At 39.9% G+C, this 17,312-nt stretch overlaps 1 protein-coding gene across 1 annotated transcript in view; it reads right to left on the reverse strand.

Annotated features, from left to right (window-relative positions):
• Positions 1–1,328: 1,328 nt before the first annotated feature.
• Positions 1,329–17,312, reverse strand: part of ZNF568 (zinc finger protein 568) — a 67,443-nt gene continuing 51,459 nt past the window's right edge. The window contains exon 7 of the mRNA XM_047709443.1: positions 1,329–4,745. Within this exon, the coding sequence (XP_047565399.1) occupies positions 3,810–4,745 (936 nt within the window). The 3' untranslated portion in view covers positions 1,329–3,809. The remainder of the gene's footprint in view (positions 4,746–17,312) is intronic.

Here is a 17,312-nt window from a genome sequence, read left to right on the forward strand (position 1 = left end):
ACAGGTTTTTTAAAAATCTTTTCAATATACCCCTTTTTTTTTGGTAAAATATGTTCTAGAAAATTAGAATACAATTTTAAGTCTTGAAAACAGAAATATGTATACATGGACAAAAACTGAAAGAAAATCATCTAACATTGTTATGACTGAAAAAAAAATGTTAGAAGTTATAATGAAACCAGTACCATGATCATGCCTAATTTTGCCTACCTTTATAATCCTTCAGTACCTTCTATGGGCATAATTTGTCTGCTTAGAACAGTATACAAAACTTTCAAGAAGAGACTTATGAAATAATTATGCCAGTGCAGATAAAATTTAGCAATCATTTCCCACCTTTAAAAAAATGCTTAGGGGCACCTGCCTGGCTCCATCGGTAGAGCATGCGACTCCTGATCTCAGCATCTTGAGTTCAAGCCCCACGTTGGGCATAGAGCCTACTTAAAAAAATAAAAATTAGGGGCACCTGGGTGGCTCAGTGGGTTAAGCCTCTGCCTTCAGCTCAGGTCATGATCTCAGGGTCCTGGGATCGAGCCCCGCATCGGGTTCTCTGCTCAGCAGAGAGCCTGCTTCCTCCTCTCTCTCTCTGCCTGCCTCTCTGCCTACTTATGATCTCTCTCTGTCAAATAAATAAATAAAATCTTTAAAAAAAATAAAAATTAAGGGGCGCCTGGGTGGCTCAGTGGATTAAAGCCTCTGCCTTCGGCTCAGGTCATGGTCTCAGGGTCCTGGGATCGAGCCCCGAATCGGGCTCCCTGCTCTGCAGGGAGCCTGCTTCCTCCCCTCTCTCTCTCTGCCTGCCGCTCTGCCTACTTGTGATCTCTCTCTGTCAAATAAATAAATAAAAATCTTTAAAAATAAAAAATGCTTGAATTTTTATTGTAATTGTCCTCCAATGGGCTGACATTCTCTATGACTGATTTAATGTACCACATAATACATGTTTACACTTAAACTTATTTGAAGTATGTATCATTTTCTGAAGTGTGAGGCTACCATGGAATACACTGGATGGTGATTATTCCAAATATGTCTGTAGCCCATGAGGTAGGATTAAGTGGATAACTGCAGTGACTCACAGCAGTTGAATATATATACGCTGTAACAGTTTCTCATTTGCTACTTTCTGTGGGAAATCATAATTTTAGGGTCTAGTTTTCAATGTGTAAATACTACCTTTATGTGTTACATTAAAAAACAATTGGACAGGGGCGCCTGGGTGGCTCAGTGGATTAAAGCCTCTGCCTTTGGCTCAGGTCATGATCCCAGGGTCCTGGGATCGAGCCCTGCATCAGGCTCTCTGCTCGGCAGGGAGCCTGCTTCCTCCTCTCTCTCTCTGCCTGCCTCTCTGCCTACTTGTGATCTCTATCTGTCAAATAAAATAAATAAAATCTTAAAAAAAAAAAACAATTGGACAGGTCATGAACCATTTTATTCCAAACAAGACAAAAACAAACAAAAACACTTTCTTCAATAGGCTGCTAGATTTGATTTGCTATTTTAATTGGAATATTCATATACCGTAAGTACAGTAGATTATTTTTAGAGCTGATTTGATTTGGATGTTGTCCTTTTCCAAGTTTCTTTATAGGGTTACGCTAGCCTCTTAGCTGTGACTGTATCTTGGAAACTTAGATTTTATCTGTTAGATATGCTGATAGTAGAGGAATCACTATACCTCTTTAATCAGTTTTTTTTTAATTGGTTCTTACTTTATTCAGAAAAATACTCTTTCAAGATTTCAGCCATGCTTTAAAGAGCTGAATATAAACACACACAATACAATGCTAAATGTAAAAAGAAAACAAAAACCATTTCCCATGTCTTACTGAAGCAAAGTAGAACATATATGTACCCATTTAAAAAATATTTAATAATGCTCTTCCACATTTTCAGATATAGTATAAAAAGCTGAATATAAACATTTCCTCATCTTACTAAATTAAAGGTGTACACACACACACACACACACACACACACACACACACACACTTTTCCCCCAGGACTCAGGTCTATCATAAAAAATTGAGTATAAACTTAAAACAGATATGCATGAAGTTTGTTATTTTCCTCAAAACTCAGGGGCAGAGCAGCTCTGCATCGTTTCCTCAGTTCAACAATGTCAAGGATGCAGGTAATTCCAATCTATCCTGCATATTAATCTCAGCCTTTCACCCCTCCGGTAGCAAAATGGCCACAATGCTGGTATCACACAGACATACAGACATGCACCCTGTATATAAGAGGACTATTTCCTCCTATTTTGTTGGGCAAGAAAATTTAACCTGAAGCCTACTTGCAGAATTTTGCTCAGCTCTTGTATGGCTAGGACTGTTACATATATGCCCAGATGCAAAGCAAACTAGGAGAGCAAGACCTAGACTTTAGATGAGCAGCAGACAGTCCTGGCAAAGGGAGAATGGTTAACAACAACGGATAGGCAACCAACAGTGTCTGCCACAACAACGTTGCCTTTTTTCTTTAAAACTCCTTTTTTGTAGTTACATTTCCTCTCATTCATGATGCTTGAGGGTTTTCCCCTCCCATTTCAGGAAGTTTTCAAGGTTTGTTGTTGTTGTTGCTTTGTTTTTGGCTTTGCTCTTAACTGGTTAGAGCTTTTCTACACACTAGAGCTGACTGCTTATTCATTCACTCTCTCATTCCTCAGATTTCAACAAGTGTTTCCAGGGAACCTATTAGAACAGCCTGTACATCAAGTACAGTGCACTGACAATGAATTGTGGCCGTTAACTGTCCATATTTTCTACACATATTAAAAGAAGTTAATTCTCCTAAGGATAGCTCTGTTGCATCCTACAACTTTCAACATGGAGTTGTTTGTCATTCACTCCAAATTGTAACTTGCCTTGATTTCCTTTCCCCTAGTGAGGCAAGAGGGCAAGGTGAACAAAAAGTTCAGTTTTCAATTATTCTCCAGAAGGAATTACCTGACATTCAAAAGATGATATAAGATGTTCCCATAGTCATGGTACACATAAAAGCCTTCCTCTCATATGATCTCTATCCACAAATATGAAAATAAATAGAAGCAGCTATTTAACTCACTTTCAATATGAGCCATACAGTATTCTATGGGATATAATGTAATTATTTAATCTTATAATACTAATAAGATGGTGCTAACATTATTAATTTATAACTGAGAAAGTTTAGATCTAGTTAAGTAATTTGCCCTAAAAGGCAAGTAAAAGACTGAGCATTGCTTAAATCCTTTACCACTCTGCCTCAGTTTAAGTTAATTTTAGAGGACAAGCTTGCAAATATTTAAGATCTGAGCGGGATGGAAGAATCAGCTGCATTTTTAACATTACTGCAGTCTTCCTCAAGTATGAAGTGAGATGAGTAATTTGTTAGCTAAAGCAAATTGGTCTCCTATATTTATAATATTTATATTATAAATCCTCTTGATTTCCCCCAGGCCAAATGACCCTGATGTTGCGAATCATTGGTATGACAGTCTCTGACACATTAACTGCCTTCCAAAGCCTTCCCCCTTTCCTTACATTCAAGGAGTTTTTTCACTTTAGTATCAATTGAACCTTGATATCTAATAAATTTTGAAACATAAAGAGAACCCTCCCAATCCCTAACATTTATAAAGTATATCAACATTAACACATGTCAAATAAATTATGGCCCTCAAATAAAGGCCCTGATCCACAGTGTAAGCTCCAATATTAAGTTATCTTCAAAGGCTATCCCACATTCCTTAAAATCACAGGGGGTTTTGTGTTTTACTAGTTTGACTTTGCAGATGTCCATAAAATTTTGAGCCTTCCCACATAACTTCATTCACTCCTCTTTCCTGTGTGAATTCTTTGATGTTTACTAAGGTGTGAACCACGAATAAAGGCCTTCCCACATTGCTTGCATTTGTAAGGTTTCTCACCAGTATGAATTTTCAGGTGTCGATTAAGTTCTGAGCCACGACCAAAGGCTTTTTCACATTCCTTACACTTATAGGGCTTTTCACCACTATGACTTCTCTCGTGATGAGTAAGTTCTGACTTTCGAATAAAGGCCTTCCCACATTCCTTACATTTATGAGGTCTCTCACCAGTGTGAACTTTTTGATGTCGAATAAGTTCTGTGCTACAGGTAAAGGCCATTTTACATTCCTTACATTTATAGGGTTTCTCACCAGTGTGAGCTCTCTGATGTCGAGTAAGTTCCGAGCCACGACGAAAGGCCTTCCCACATTCTTTACATTTATATGGTTTCTCACCAGTATGAACACTCTGATGTCGAATAAGATGGGAATCAGAGATAAAAGCTTTCCCACATTCCTTACATTTATGAGGTTTCTCACCAGTATGAATTCTTTGATGTAGACTCAGTTGTGAGGCACAACTATATACCTTTCCACACTCCTTACATTCATAGCGTCTCTCACCAGTATGAATTATCTGATGAAGACTAAGTTGCGTGTCGTAACGGAAAGCTTTCCCACATTCCTTACATTTATGGGGTTTCTCACCAGTATGGATTCTCTGATGTCGAAGAAGATGTGAGGGACGGGTAAAGGCTTTCCCACATTCCTTACATTCATAGTATTTCTCATCCGTATGAATTCTCTGATGTAAACTAAGTTGTGAGGTAGATGGAAAGGCCTTCCCACACTCCTTACATTTATAGGGTTTCTCACCTATGTGGATCCTTTGATGTTTACTAAGTTGTGAGTTGGAATGAAAGGCTTTCCCACATTCCTTACATTTATAAGGTTTCTCACTAGTATTAATGCTCTGAGGTTTAGTTGTTTCAGAGCCATGGATAACAGCACATTTCTTATTTTCTTTACTTTTTTTGCTTTCATGAATTCTCTGATGCTTAATCAAGTCTGACTTACTATTAAAGGCTTTCCCACATTCTCCACATTTAGAGTCTTTTTCCTTATTATTATTTCTTTCATGTTGAATATGGTGTGACTGGTACCTGGAAGTTTCCTTACATCCCTTGCATTCGTAGGCTTTCACTCTGGTATGAACTGTCTGAGGCACTCTCTGAACTGCGTTCTGAGTGGAAGTGGACCTTTCCTCAGAGGTTATAACAGGTTGTCTGAAATGTCCCTCCTGTTGTTTCTCCAAGTGGCATTTGATTTCTCTGTTATTTCCAAACCTAGTGCACTCAAGGTCGGAGCTTGTGAGTCTTTTTATCTCCAGGTGCAATGATTTAATTTCATAACTGTGCTCCTTTGGAAATAAATTCTTGGTTTCTCTTCTGGACTCCCAATCTGTAAGGTAACAAGAGAGAAAATAAGAGGTATTTTCATGTGGCAGGAGAAGGGAAGTTCTAAGGTAGAAATGACAAACTAAACATAGTGAATAATTTAAATAACTCTTAACACAGCACTGAAGTTTGGTGGGGGGTTGGGGGGGCGGGGGGAGCCCAAGGTCAAGGGTCAGGGGAGAAGAGAATAGAGAATATGAGGGGAACTTGTGAAGGAAGTAGTTCTTCACCTCTGGTGAAAATCAGAATCAGCTGAGGAACATTACAAATACGATGTCCAGGAACCACCTAAGAACAACGAAATGAGAATCTAAAGGAGGAAGACATGAATTACATGTAAAAGCAAGTCTTCTCATCTCTAGCTTCAAAATATATCCAGATCTTGACTACTTCTCTCTACCAGTATCTCTACCACCTTGTCCAAAGCCATCTCTCACCAAGGTTAACACACTTTCTTAACAGGTCTCTCTACTTTCCCTGCTGTCCTCCAAATATCCCATACCTAACACAGTGGCAAGACTGTTCTTGTTAAGTTAGATTAAGCCTTTTGTCTGCCTCAAAGTCTCCACTGGATTTCCCTCTTTCGCAGAGTAAAAGTCGAAGTCCCTATGTGGTCTATAAAATCGTCCCTGAATTTGTCTCACACTACCCTCTTTCTGACCTTACTGCCAATCTCCTCCCTTCAGCTGACTCTGCTCCAGCTCCTTAACCAACTGGATGTTCTTCAAACTTGTGAAGCACATTTCTCCTTCAGAATCTCTGCCTCTTCCCTAAGAGATCCAAATAGCTTAAGTACTTCATTCTAACCTCTACTCAAACATGAGGCCACTCTTTACAAAACACACCCCTTATTACTCTACTTACTGTATTTTTTAGCAGTACACTTATCACGTATCATTTTATCTATTTCTCCAACATTATTTTTTAAAGATTTTATTGATTTCGGGCACCTGGGTGGCTCAGTCATTAAGCATCATGATCCTAGTGTCCTGAGATCGAGCCCCACATCGGGCTCCCTGCTCAGCGGGAAGCCTGCTTCTCCCTCTCCCACTTCCCCTGCTTGTTCCTTGAGAGAGAGTTCCTTGTTCCTTGAGAGAGGGCTCCTTCTCTCATTGTGTCTCTGTCAAATAAATAAAATCTAAAAAAAAAAAATAAATAAATAGATTTTATTTATTTGGCACACAAGAGAGAGTGTGAGAGAGAGAGAGAGAGTGAGCACAAGCAGGGGGAGCAGGAGAGGGAGAAGCAAGGTCTATATAATGATTGGTAAAATGGTGTTGGTATTTTATGCTGTATGGGAAGTTCCAGAGAGATGTCAGAAGATGCTATTATTTCAAATATTCTGGGAAAACAATCTGGTAGAAAAGGAAAGCTATAAAAAGCATGGATTCAAATCATAAATTCGGACCTTAAAGGAATGCGCAAATCAAAAAGTAACATTCATCAAGGATGCTCCCGTTGCTCCCCTCCTGTGCACTCTTCAGAGCTACAGAATCATTCCCCTAAATCGACCTTGAGTCTCTCTGCTTTCCCTACTCCGTGGTTTTATTCTAGCACAAGGTGAAATCACCTGGACTTCCCAAACAGGCTCCTTCCTAGCAAGTTACTCCATTTTCACTCATGAATCCTCTGATTCAATCTGTACAGGACAGCCAGAGAGAGGACTTAGAAATCCGATCATGTTCTCATCTTGTTTAAAACCTTCAATGGCTGCCAAGTGTCCTTAAGGAAAAAAATCCAAAGTCCTAGGCATGGGTTGAGAAGGGCCTGCATGATGTGGACCTCTATTCAGGTCGACCAGGACACCCACCCGCTACTTCTCTCCTCAGGGCCTTCAATGAATAGGTTCTTCTACCTTCTATAGCATTTCCACCATACCACCTAGATCCTACTACTACTCCTTCCAGCTTTGTATCCTTTGCCAAGATCTGAAAAGACTTAACAGTCTGGTAATAATTCTATTAGTAATATTACTAATATTGGTAATAGTCAGCTCCTAATATTCTCACAGCAGACCCTTACCTATAACCATCTCCCCCAAAGACCCTCATTTCTCCAGCCATTGTACAGGCCAGTTTTCTAAAAAAGAAAACCTGCAGGGTTATCAGTGATTAGGGATTTAAATCAGTCCTTAAATCAGCATACTTCTTGACCCTAGCTACTGCCTAGGTTATTCATTGTTACCTTTTATTTCATTCCAAATATTTTGTAGCATCCTTTTTATACAACCAAAACAATGCTGACTCTAAAAGTTATGTATCTGGCTTTATTCAACTAAGCCTTATACCACTGTTTCAAAAAAATATATTTTTAAAGATTTTAGTTATTTGACAGACAGAGATCACAAGTAGGCAGAGAGGCAGGCAGAGAGAGGAGGGAAATCAGGCTCCCTGCTGAGCAGAGAGCCTGATGCGGAACTCGATCCCAGGACCCTGGGATTCTGACCTGAGCTGAAGGCAGAGGCTTAACCCACTGAGCCACCCAGGCACCCCGTGTTTCAAAAATATTTTATAAAAATATCTAAAATGCCAAAGGTTCTGTATCCCAATTGTGGTAATAGTTATATAAATCTATACATGTCATAAAATTTCATAGTAATATACACCAAAAAAATAAAAAAATAAAAAAATAAATGAGTGTATGTGAAAATCAGTAACATCTGAACAAGGTCTACTTATAGTTTCACCACTACTATTCTGTCAACATCAATTTCCTGGTTTGGACAGTGTACTAGGAATAGGTATTATTATTATTATAATACCTGTATTATTTTTGTAACTCCTTTGAATCTTAAATTATTTCCAAATAAAAAGCTAAAAAAGAAATGGTAAAAGTTATAAGCATGTATGTACCTAATAAGAGAGCCCCAAAGTACATGAAGCAAAAACAGAATGGAAGAAAAACGGACAATTCAACAAACTGAAGACTTCTTTTTTTAAGATTTTTATTTATTTATTTGACAGACAGAGATCACAAGTAGGCAGAGGAGATGGGCAGAGAGAGAGGAGGAAGCAGGCTCCCCATCGAGCAGAGAGCCCGATGTGGGGCTCCATCCCAGGACCCTGGGACCATGACCTGAGCCGAAGGCAGAGGCTTTAATCCACTGAGTCACCCAGGTGCCCCCAAACTGAAGACTTTAATGCTCTACTTTCAATAATGGATAGATCAACTAGCCAGAAGATCAACAAGAAAAAACAACATGTTCTTAAATAACTGATGGGTCAAGGAAGAAATCAGAAGAGAAATAAGAAAATGCTTCAGGTGGATGAAAGGAAAACTTAACACACCAAAACGTATGGGATACAGTTAAAACAGATTCTAAAGGGAAATTTATAGCTTAAAATGCCTATATTAAACCTCCCCCCACAAAACCCAATAAAGGTCTCAAATCAGATTATGGAACTAGATAAAGGACAAAGTAAACCCAAAGATACCAGAAGGAAGAAAATAACAAAGATTAGAGGGCAGATAAACAAAATAGAAAAAGGAGAACAGGGAAACCAACAAAACTGTTAAACTTTTAGCCATACTGACCAAGAGAAAAAAAAAGAAAGAAGACAAATACTGATATCAGGAATGAAGGAGGGATAACACTACCAACCTTACAGAAATAAAGGGCTAGGGCTAGGTGTGGGGACTGACTACTTATAGGTATGGGATTTCATTTTGGGGTGATGAAAAGGTTCTAAAATTAGATGGTTGTCACAGTTGCGAAACTCTGTTAGTATTAAAAACCACTAAACAGGGCGCCTGGGTGGCTCAGTGGGTTAAGCCGCTGCCTTCGGCTCAGGTCATGATCTCAGGGTCCTGGGATCGAGTCCCACATCGGGCTCTCTGCTCAGCAGGGAGCCTGCTTCCCTCTCTCTCTCTCTCTGCCTGCCTCTCCGTCTACTTGTGATCTCTCTCTGTCAAATAAATAAATAAATAAAATCTTAAAAAAAAAAAAAAAAACACTAAACAGGACACTTTAAGTGAATTTTAGGATATGTGATTTCTATCTTTATTAATAGACCCAGCTGCTTTAAAGACGACAAAATTGGACCCAAAGTGCTGGGAAAATGGTTGTCTCATGGGAAGGAGGAAAGTGCTTCCTTCCTGAAATCAGAAGCAAATAGGAAGTGTAGCAAGAGTGGTAAGTAGAGAGAAAATTTGAGCCCTCATGCTGACATATCCTTCCTTTTTTCTCCAGATCTTGGACCTTTTTAGCAAGCTTTCCTACTAACAGCTCAGCCTTGTTGCTTTCTCATTGGCCCCCTGGGTGACCACCTGCCACAGTCGTCCTAATAGGAGTCACCATCACTCACCTGGGCACCATTCGTTTTTATCCTGATTCTTAACCATCCAGGGCTCCTTCCCCTGCTCCAATAAGGAGATCACATCTGGCTTAGAATCAGAAAGTCCTGCTCAAAAAAAAAAAAAAAAAAAAGACAATGTTATTGTATGTGCACCAGAATTAAAATCAATCCATGATTATCTTTTTAAATTTATTTATTTATTTATTGACAATTTTATTTATTTATTTGACAGTCAGAGATCACAAGTAGTCAAGAGAGGCAGGCAGAGAGAGAGGAGGAAGCAGGATCCCAGCGGAGCAGAGAGCCTGATGCGGGGCTCGAACCCAGGACCCTAGGATCATGACAAGAGCCGAAGGCAGAGGCTTCAACCCACTGAGCCACCCAGGCGCCCCTAAAATCAATCCATGATTATCAAGAAAGAGTAAGCAGGTTAAAGATCAACAGAAGGGGTGAAGGTCAGAGGAGCAAAACAAAAAAGAAAAGTTGTCCAATGGAGCAGTCAATTATTATTATTTTTTAAGACTATTTATTTATGGGACACCTGGGTTGGTTAGACGACTGCCTTCGGCTCAGGTCATGATCCTGGAGTCCCGGGATCGAGTCCCGCGTCGGGCTCCCAGCTCCACAGGGAGTCCGCTTCTCTCTCTGACCTTCTCCTCACTCATGCTCTCTCTCACTGTCTCTCTCTCAAATAAATAAATAAAATCTTTAAAAAAAAAAAAACTATTTATTTATTTGACAGAGAGAGAGAGTGAGCGAGCGAGAGAGGGAACACAAGCAGGGGGAGTGGGAGAGGAAGAAGCAGGCTTCTCGCTGAACAGGGAGCCTGATGCAGGGCTCAATCCCAGGACCCAGGGATCATGACCTGAGCTGAAGGCAGACACTCAACAACTAAGCCACCAGACACCCCTGGAGCAGCCAATTCTAACTTCATAAGGGATAATCCCTTCTTTGGGAAGCAACAAGAATCATTAATTCAGCCAGGCATTTGAGAAGCACTCATGAGAAATTCATAACAAAGAACGTAAAATTCCAGAAGACCAATTCTGAATTTTGGGTGGCGGGGGCCGGGGGGGGGGGGAGGGCACATAACTTACCCAGTGAGATCAGGTTGTTATAATTCTCCAACATTACATCGCAGTACAAACCCTTCTGGGCAGAGTGCAAGCATTCCCACTCCTTTTGAGAGAAATAAATGGCCACATCTTTGAACGTGAAGCCCTGAAACCACAGATCGATATATTTATTATTTTTAAAATTGACAGGCAAAATCTTTACAACGGAATAAAAAAAAAAAAATGGAGAAGGTAATTTAGTAAGGTAACAATGTTGACAAAACAGGCCGTGCTGGGCCCTTCAGTGTAGAAACAAGAGAGACTAAGGTACACACTATTCTTGGTGCACACATCATGCTTAAGCATGCCTGGGACTACAGGAATAACCTCTTGGGCTCTATCCTCTTCCATTAACCTCCCCCTAGTCTGGGAATAACCAAAGTTCAGACAACTGGTGTTTCCCAATTAAATAAAACTATACATGCAAGCATACACTCTATGTTCACTGCACAACACCTGGGGCTATCTCCTTTCCATTCTCCCAATAAAGAAAAACTTCTTAAAACTGAATCATTCAAAAAATATTTTATAAAATTTCTATTTCTGAAAATAGGATTTGAATATAACTTGGTGATTTCTATGATGCTTTGTAACTTACGATTTAATAACTCCTTAAAAACACATGCCCATAAATATGCCAGAATATTAAAGCCTGATCAGTTTTCCATGTGACCAAAAATTCTAAAATAGACAACAATGTTCTTATTTTGGGGTACTAGGTTGCACAAGTTCTCTAAAGTTCTTTTGCAGTATGAGTCTTCTCTCCTCAACAATTTATACTTATCTGGCTATAATGTTCCTGTTCCTGTAAATTGTCCCTCACTATACTCTCCATGTTCCTGATCTGCCAGAACTGATGGGAGGGAGATCCAGACTCAACAATGTTGTGACCCAGGATGAACATATACTACAGAAGTGTGTGTGTTTCTCTCCTTCTCTCTCTCTCTCTCCATGAGTATCTTTCTTAATTTGAGGGAGGGTAACAATACTTTGTCTGCCCTGAACCCCTGAGAATCCAACTATATATAATGTATTTAGAGGAACAAACTTTCCCAACTGACCTGAGCCCCAGAAGGGCCTGTTCTGACCTGCCCCAGGCAGATCCTTGTTCTATGACCTGAAAGACACTGAGCTCCTCAGCCATGCAGGCATCCCAAAGATATGGTGGAGCCCCCAGGCCCAGGAGCACAGAATACTTGGGCAGGCCCAGCCCTGGACAACAGTTTCTGGAACAGAGGTCTCCAGCCTCTCCCTCGCCTAACAGACTCAGTTTATCAGGTACCTCCTTAGCTTTGTTCCCACATCCCAGAACTGGGGCCCTTAAAATCCCCAAATGAAATCTCTTTCCACAAAGACCCTGTCCATAATCACCACTACTGAGCCAGACAACCCACCAGCACCAGCAGGTCCTAAGTAGTCTTGGCAAAGCTCAACCATCTGGACACAGGCTACATTGGCTTTACAAGAAACCACAATTCTCAGAATCTTCGTGGCCAACATATTCTGGTTCCCAATGAAGATCACAAGTTTTCTAAACTTGGCTTTCCTAATTGACGTTATTCCCTCTCACTGCTACCCTTAGCCTTGTTGCTGATAGTCAGTGTTCACTGCATCGCAAGTACAATTATTGCATATTGAGCAGTTTAAGTTTCTGGTGACTTATATGTCTGAATCCTCAGGAGAAGCCCATAAATCCTAATTCAAAGGAAACTTTAGCTCAAATAAGTGAAGTCATTTACTCAAATCTGCAGTTAGCAGTGGCACTGCTGGGTTTTGAATCTGGATTTCTCCAACTCTGTAGCTGACAGTCTTCCACTTCTGGCTCTTACAGATGCAGCCATTTCTGAAGAGCCTTCAAGAAAATCCTGAACTGGGCTCTCTACTTTTCGAGCAGAAGATGCTTGGTCTGCTCTGTGTGTCACTACAGAGCACAGCCCTCTATGAGGGAAAATAAAAGGTAGAAAGGAGAGGAAGGAAAGAAGCAGTTCTACAAACAAAATGCCTTTATCTGACAATATCAAAATTCCCCATGACTCTGGCTCTGTGTGGGGACTTGGGGATGTGATGATTTAGATCCAGCACCTGCCCTTAAAAAGCTTAGAATCAGGAAGGAAAAACAGAAAAGTAGAGACAATCACAGGACATCAAGCTCTGCGGGGACTGGTTACCATGACCAAATCACCAGTGAAAAATAAATGTTCTGAATATTAAAAACATTTTGGGTTGCAATGATGATCTGGCAAAGAGGGAAAGTAATCTTCAGAAGCAAAAATTGAGTCAAACTGGGAACCAACAGGAGTGTCTAGAGCCAAGATGACTGTGAGCTTTGACATTCAGAGAATCGGTGGAGAGAAAACCAAGCCTATAGCTGGTCAAGAAGGGAGTCTACACAGTTCTATACTGCAAAGATCTGGGACATCTAGACCATCCCCACAAAATACAGAAAAAGTAGAAGCAACACTCCCAGTTTTGGACGCTACAAGGAAAACAGCCTGACTTGATTCCTGGCAGTTGGTAGAAGAAAAATATTTTCTCCTGAGGAATTATAATCACAAGTCAGCTCTCCCACAGGTCTGTGGCTCACATGTACATTACAAAGGTGAATCCATAAAACTTGCCATCTATAAACCTACTTTAAGGTGGCTCTGGTTTGGCAGTTCTCTTGGCGGAAGCAAACAAAGACCTGGCCTAGAAGAACAACTTTCAACCAGGCCTCAAGAATCCATAAACAGAATTTCAAGGAAAATGCCTACACGCCACTAAATTGTACACTATAAAATGGTTAATTTATGTTACATGAATTTCCCCTAAATAAAAGTAAAACATGCACAGAGGCACAATTACAGGATCAGAGAGTCAGGAAAATCAATCATGCAATTGTTTCAAATTTCCACTATATTTTAAACTTTCCACAACAAAATAAAATGTTAAGGGGAAAATGTCTTATCTCCAAAGATTCATACAAAACAGGTATATTACAAAAAAAGGGGCAAGATGGTGAGAAATAAAACCACAAAATGACAGGTAGATTTTTTTTTTTAAAGATTTTATTTGTCAGAGAGAGAGAGCGAGTGAGCATAAGCAGGGGGAGTGGCAGGCAGAGGGAGAAGCAGGCTCCTAGCTGAGCAAGGAGTCCAAGCTGGACTGGATCCCATCATGACCTGAGCTGAAGGTAGATGCTTAACTGACTGAGCCTCCTAGGCACTCCAAATAACAGGTAGATTTAAAAGGAAAAAATAGTGGCACCTGGGTGGCTCATAAGTTAAACGTCTGCCTTCAGCCCAGGTCATGATCCCAGAGTCCTGGGATTGAGCCCCACCTCAGGCTCCCCACTTGGTGGGGAATCTCCTTCTCCCTCTGCCCCTGCATTGTGTTCTCTCACTCTCACAAATAAATGAATAAAATCTTTAAAAAAAAAAAAAAAAAAAAAAAAAGGAAAAATTATTTCTAGAGCAAAAAACCCTAATATTTAAAATTAAGTCATACAAAGGCTAGAATAAATACCTCCAAAGAGAAAAATTACTGGACTACAGATACAAAAAGAGATTGTGCAGAATGCTCTCTTCATTCCCATGTTGTCCTTTTTGATAGCAGGGGCAGTAAATGAAGAACTAATGGGGGCACCTAGCGGCTCAGTTGGTAGAGCATATGATTCTTGATCTTGGGGTTGTGATTTTAAGCCCCACACTGGGCACAGAGCTTGCTTATTTAAAAAAAAAAAAAAAAGGCCTAATGGCTAAGAAATTTTCAGAACTAGCAAAAGAAAGCATTATTCAGAGGATGCCTGGGTGGCTCAGTCAGTTATGCATCTGCTTTCTGCTCAGGTCATGATCCCAGGGTCCTGGGATCGAGTCCCGCATCGAGCTTCTTGCTCAACAGGAAGCCTGCTTCTCTCTCTGCCTCTGCCTCCCACTCTGACAAGTAAATAAATAAATCTTAAAAAAAAAAAAACAAAAAACAGAACTATAAAACTTCCTATAATCTAAAAAAATCTACTACCTTAAAAAAAGAAAAAAAGAAAGCATTATTCAGAAGCCCAACGAGTCTCAAGGAGAATAAAGAGAAAGAAACCCTAGACAATTATACCAAAACTGCAGAGCACTAAAAACAAAAGAGAATATGTTAGAAGCAATTTGAGATTAAAGACAGATTATCTACACAGAAACACCAGTCTGATTGACAGATGATTATTCAATAGCAACAATATAAACCAGAAGACAGCAAACTACTTCAGTTAGCTGAGAGAAAATTACCTTCCACAAATGGGGGCAAATCAAGACATTTTTCAAAAAAACCCCAAATCAAAACCCTCACAAAACTCATTAAAGTATGTACTTCCATCTGAAGGAAAATGATCCCAAGGTAGAGGGTTTAAGATATAAGAAAAATGAACAAAGAAAGTGGTAAATATGTGGAGAGATAAGCTAACATCAAAATATATAAAATAATAAAAATGTTTTATGGATTAAAAAAAAGGTAGAATTAAAACATCTGACAACAGGGGCGCCTGGGTAACTCAGTCAGTTAAGCGTCTGCCTTCAGCTCTGGTCGTGATCCTGGGGTCCTGGGATCGAGCGCCACATTGGGCTCTCTGCTCAGTGGGGAGCCTGCTTTACTTTCTCACTGTCTGCCTGCTGCTCTGTCTACTTGTGAGCTCTCTCTCTCAGTCAAATAAATAAATAAAATCTTTAAAACAAAACAACAAAAAAAAATCTGACAACAATATAAATTGTTTAATCAGTTAGATTATCCTAGTTCCCTATACTATTCAGCAAGAGCATAAAGATGTTCTTTAGTTTTGGACCCTAAGTTAAAATACATTAAAATTTCTCGGGGCGCCTCCTGGGTGGCTCGGTGGGTTAAAGCCTCTGCCTTTAGCTCAGGTCATGATCCCGGGGTCCTGGGATCGGGAGCCCCACGTGGGGCTCTCTGCTCAGCAGGGAACCTGCTACCCCCTCTCTCTGCCTGCCTCTCTCCCTACTTGTGATCTCTGTCTGTCAAATAAATAAATAAAATCTTAAAAAAAAATACATTAAAATTCCTAAGGTAACCACTAAATATAAAACTAGTTTATAATTTTCAAACTCACACAGGGGTGAAAGGAGGTTAAAACAATATGGAAGAAGTAGGTTAAAAAGCACAAACTAAGCCAATAATGATACTTTCAATTATATCAGCAATTTTTTAAAAAAGGACTTTATTTTATAAGTAATTTCTGCACCCAACATGGGGCTTGAACTTACAACCCCAAGATCAAGAGTCACATGCTCCACTGACTGAGACAGCCAGGTGCTCCTATCTCAGCAATTAGTATTAATGGGCTAAATGATCTCATTAAAAGACAAAGGTCAAAAACAAATATACGGTGTTCATAAGAGATACAACCAAAACATAAATATCCAAAAAGACTGGAGGTAAAAGATGAAAATATACACACCTAATAAAAAGTAAACATATTGAGACACACATACACATAAATAAAAGAACAAAATTATGACAAATCGTCATCATTATGAGAGAACACATCACTTGAAATAACTGACAGACACAAGACAAAATCAGTAAAAACAGAAATTATTTAAATTACAAAATAACACTTCCCTTCCTCTCTCTCTGCCTGCCCCTCTGCCTAGTTGTGATCTGTGTCTGTCAAATAAATAAATAAAATATTAAAAAAAAAAAAAAAAAAGGGGCGCCTGGGTGGCTCAATGGGTTGAAGCCTCTGCCTTCGGCTCAGGTCATGGTCCCGGAGTCCTGGGATCGAGCCCCGCATCGGGCTATCTGCTCAGCGGAGAGCCTGCTTCCCTTCCTCTCTCTCTGCCTGCCCCTCTGCCTAGTTGTGATCTGTGTCTGTCAAATAAATAAATAAAATATTTTAAAAAAATAAAAAAAAAATAAATTACAAAATAACAAAATTAACAAGCTTGATTTAATGGTAACATATAGAATAATGCACCAAATTCAAATGTGTGCCAGTTTAAGCACACATTCAGGTGAATTTCCATCACTGTCACATTCTTCTCAAGACATATCTGGAGGATTCAGAAAACTGATCACATTGGGTCTTAACACAAGATAATCATTTTGGGGACGCCTGGGTGGCTCAGTTGGTTAAGCGGCTGCCTTCGGCTCAGGTCATGATCCCAGCGTCCTGGGATTGAGTCCCACATCGGGCTCCTTGCTCATCGGGGAGCCTGCTTCTCCCTCTGCCTCTGCCTGCCATTCTGTCTGCCTGTGCTCGCTCGCTCTCCTCTCTCTCTGACAAATAAATAAAATCTTTAAAAAAAAAAAAAAAAAGATAATCATTTTGCATGAACTGAACTCACAGTAATAAAAAGATGCACATTAATAGGATTGCCTGGGGGCAGCAGTGGCAAATGGAATGGAAAGGTCTTGGATGACAGGTCATCCCTGGCAGGACTAAATGCATCCTCACTTACTGCTTTACTCCAACACTAGGATTGGTGCTCCAATAAATATAGAATGTGCTTTATAGAAAATGTATAACAAATGTGAAAGAGTTGGAGCTTTGTCCTAAAAGTAACAGGATTCACTCAAAAAAGGATGTGACATGACTGGACTATTCCATAGGCAAGGAGTAAAAGTGGAGCCAGGGAGCCCCATTAGAGGACAATACACTACCCACCCCTACACA

This window comes from Lutra lutra, chromosome 17 (genome assembly GCF_902655055.1).
Source record: "Lutra lutra chromosome 17, mLutLut1.2, whole genome shotgun sequence".
Taxonomy (NCBI): Eukaryota; Metazoa; Chordata; class Mammalia; order Carnivora; family Mustelidae; genus Lutra; species Lutra lutra.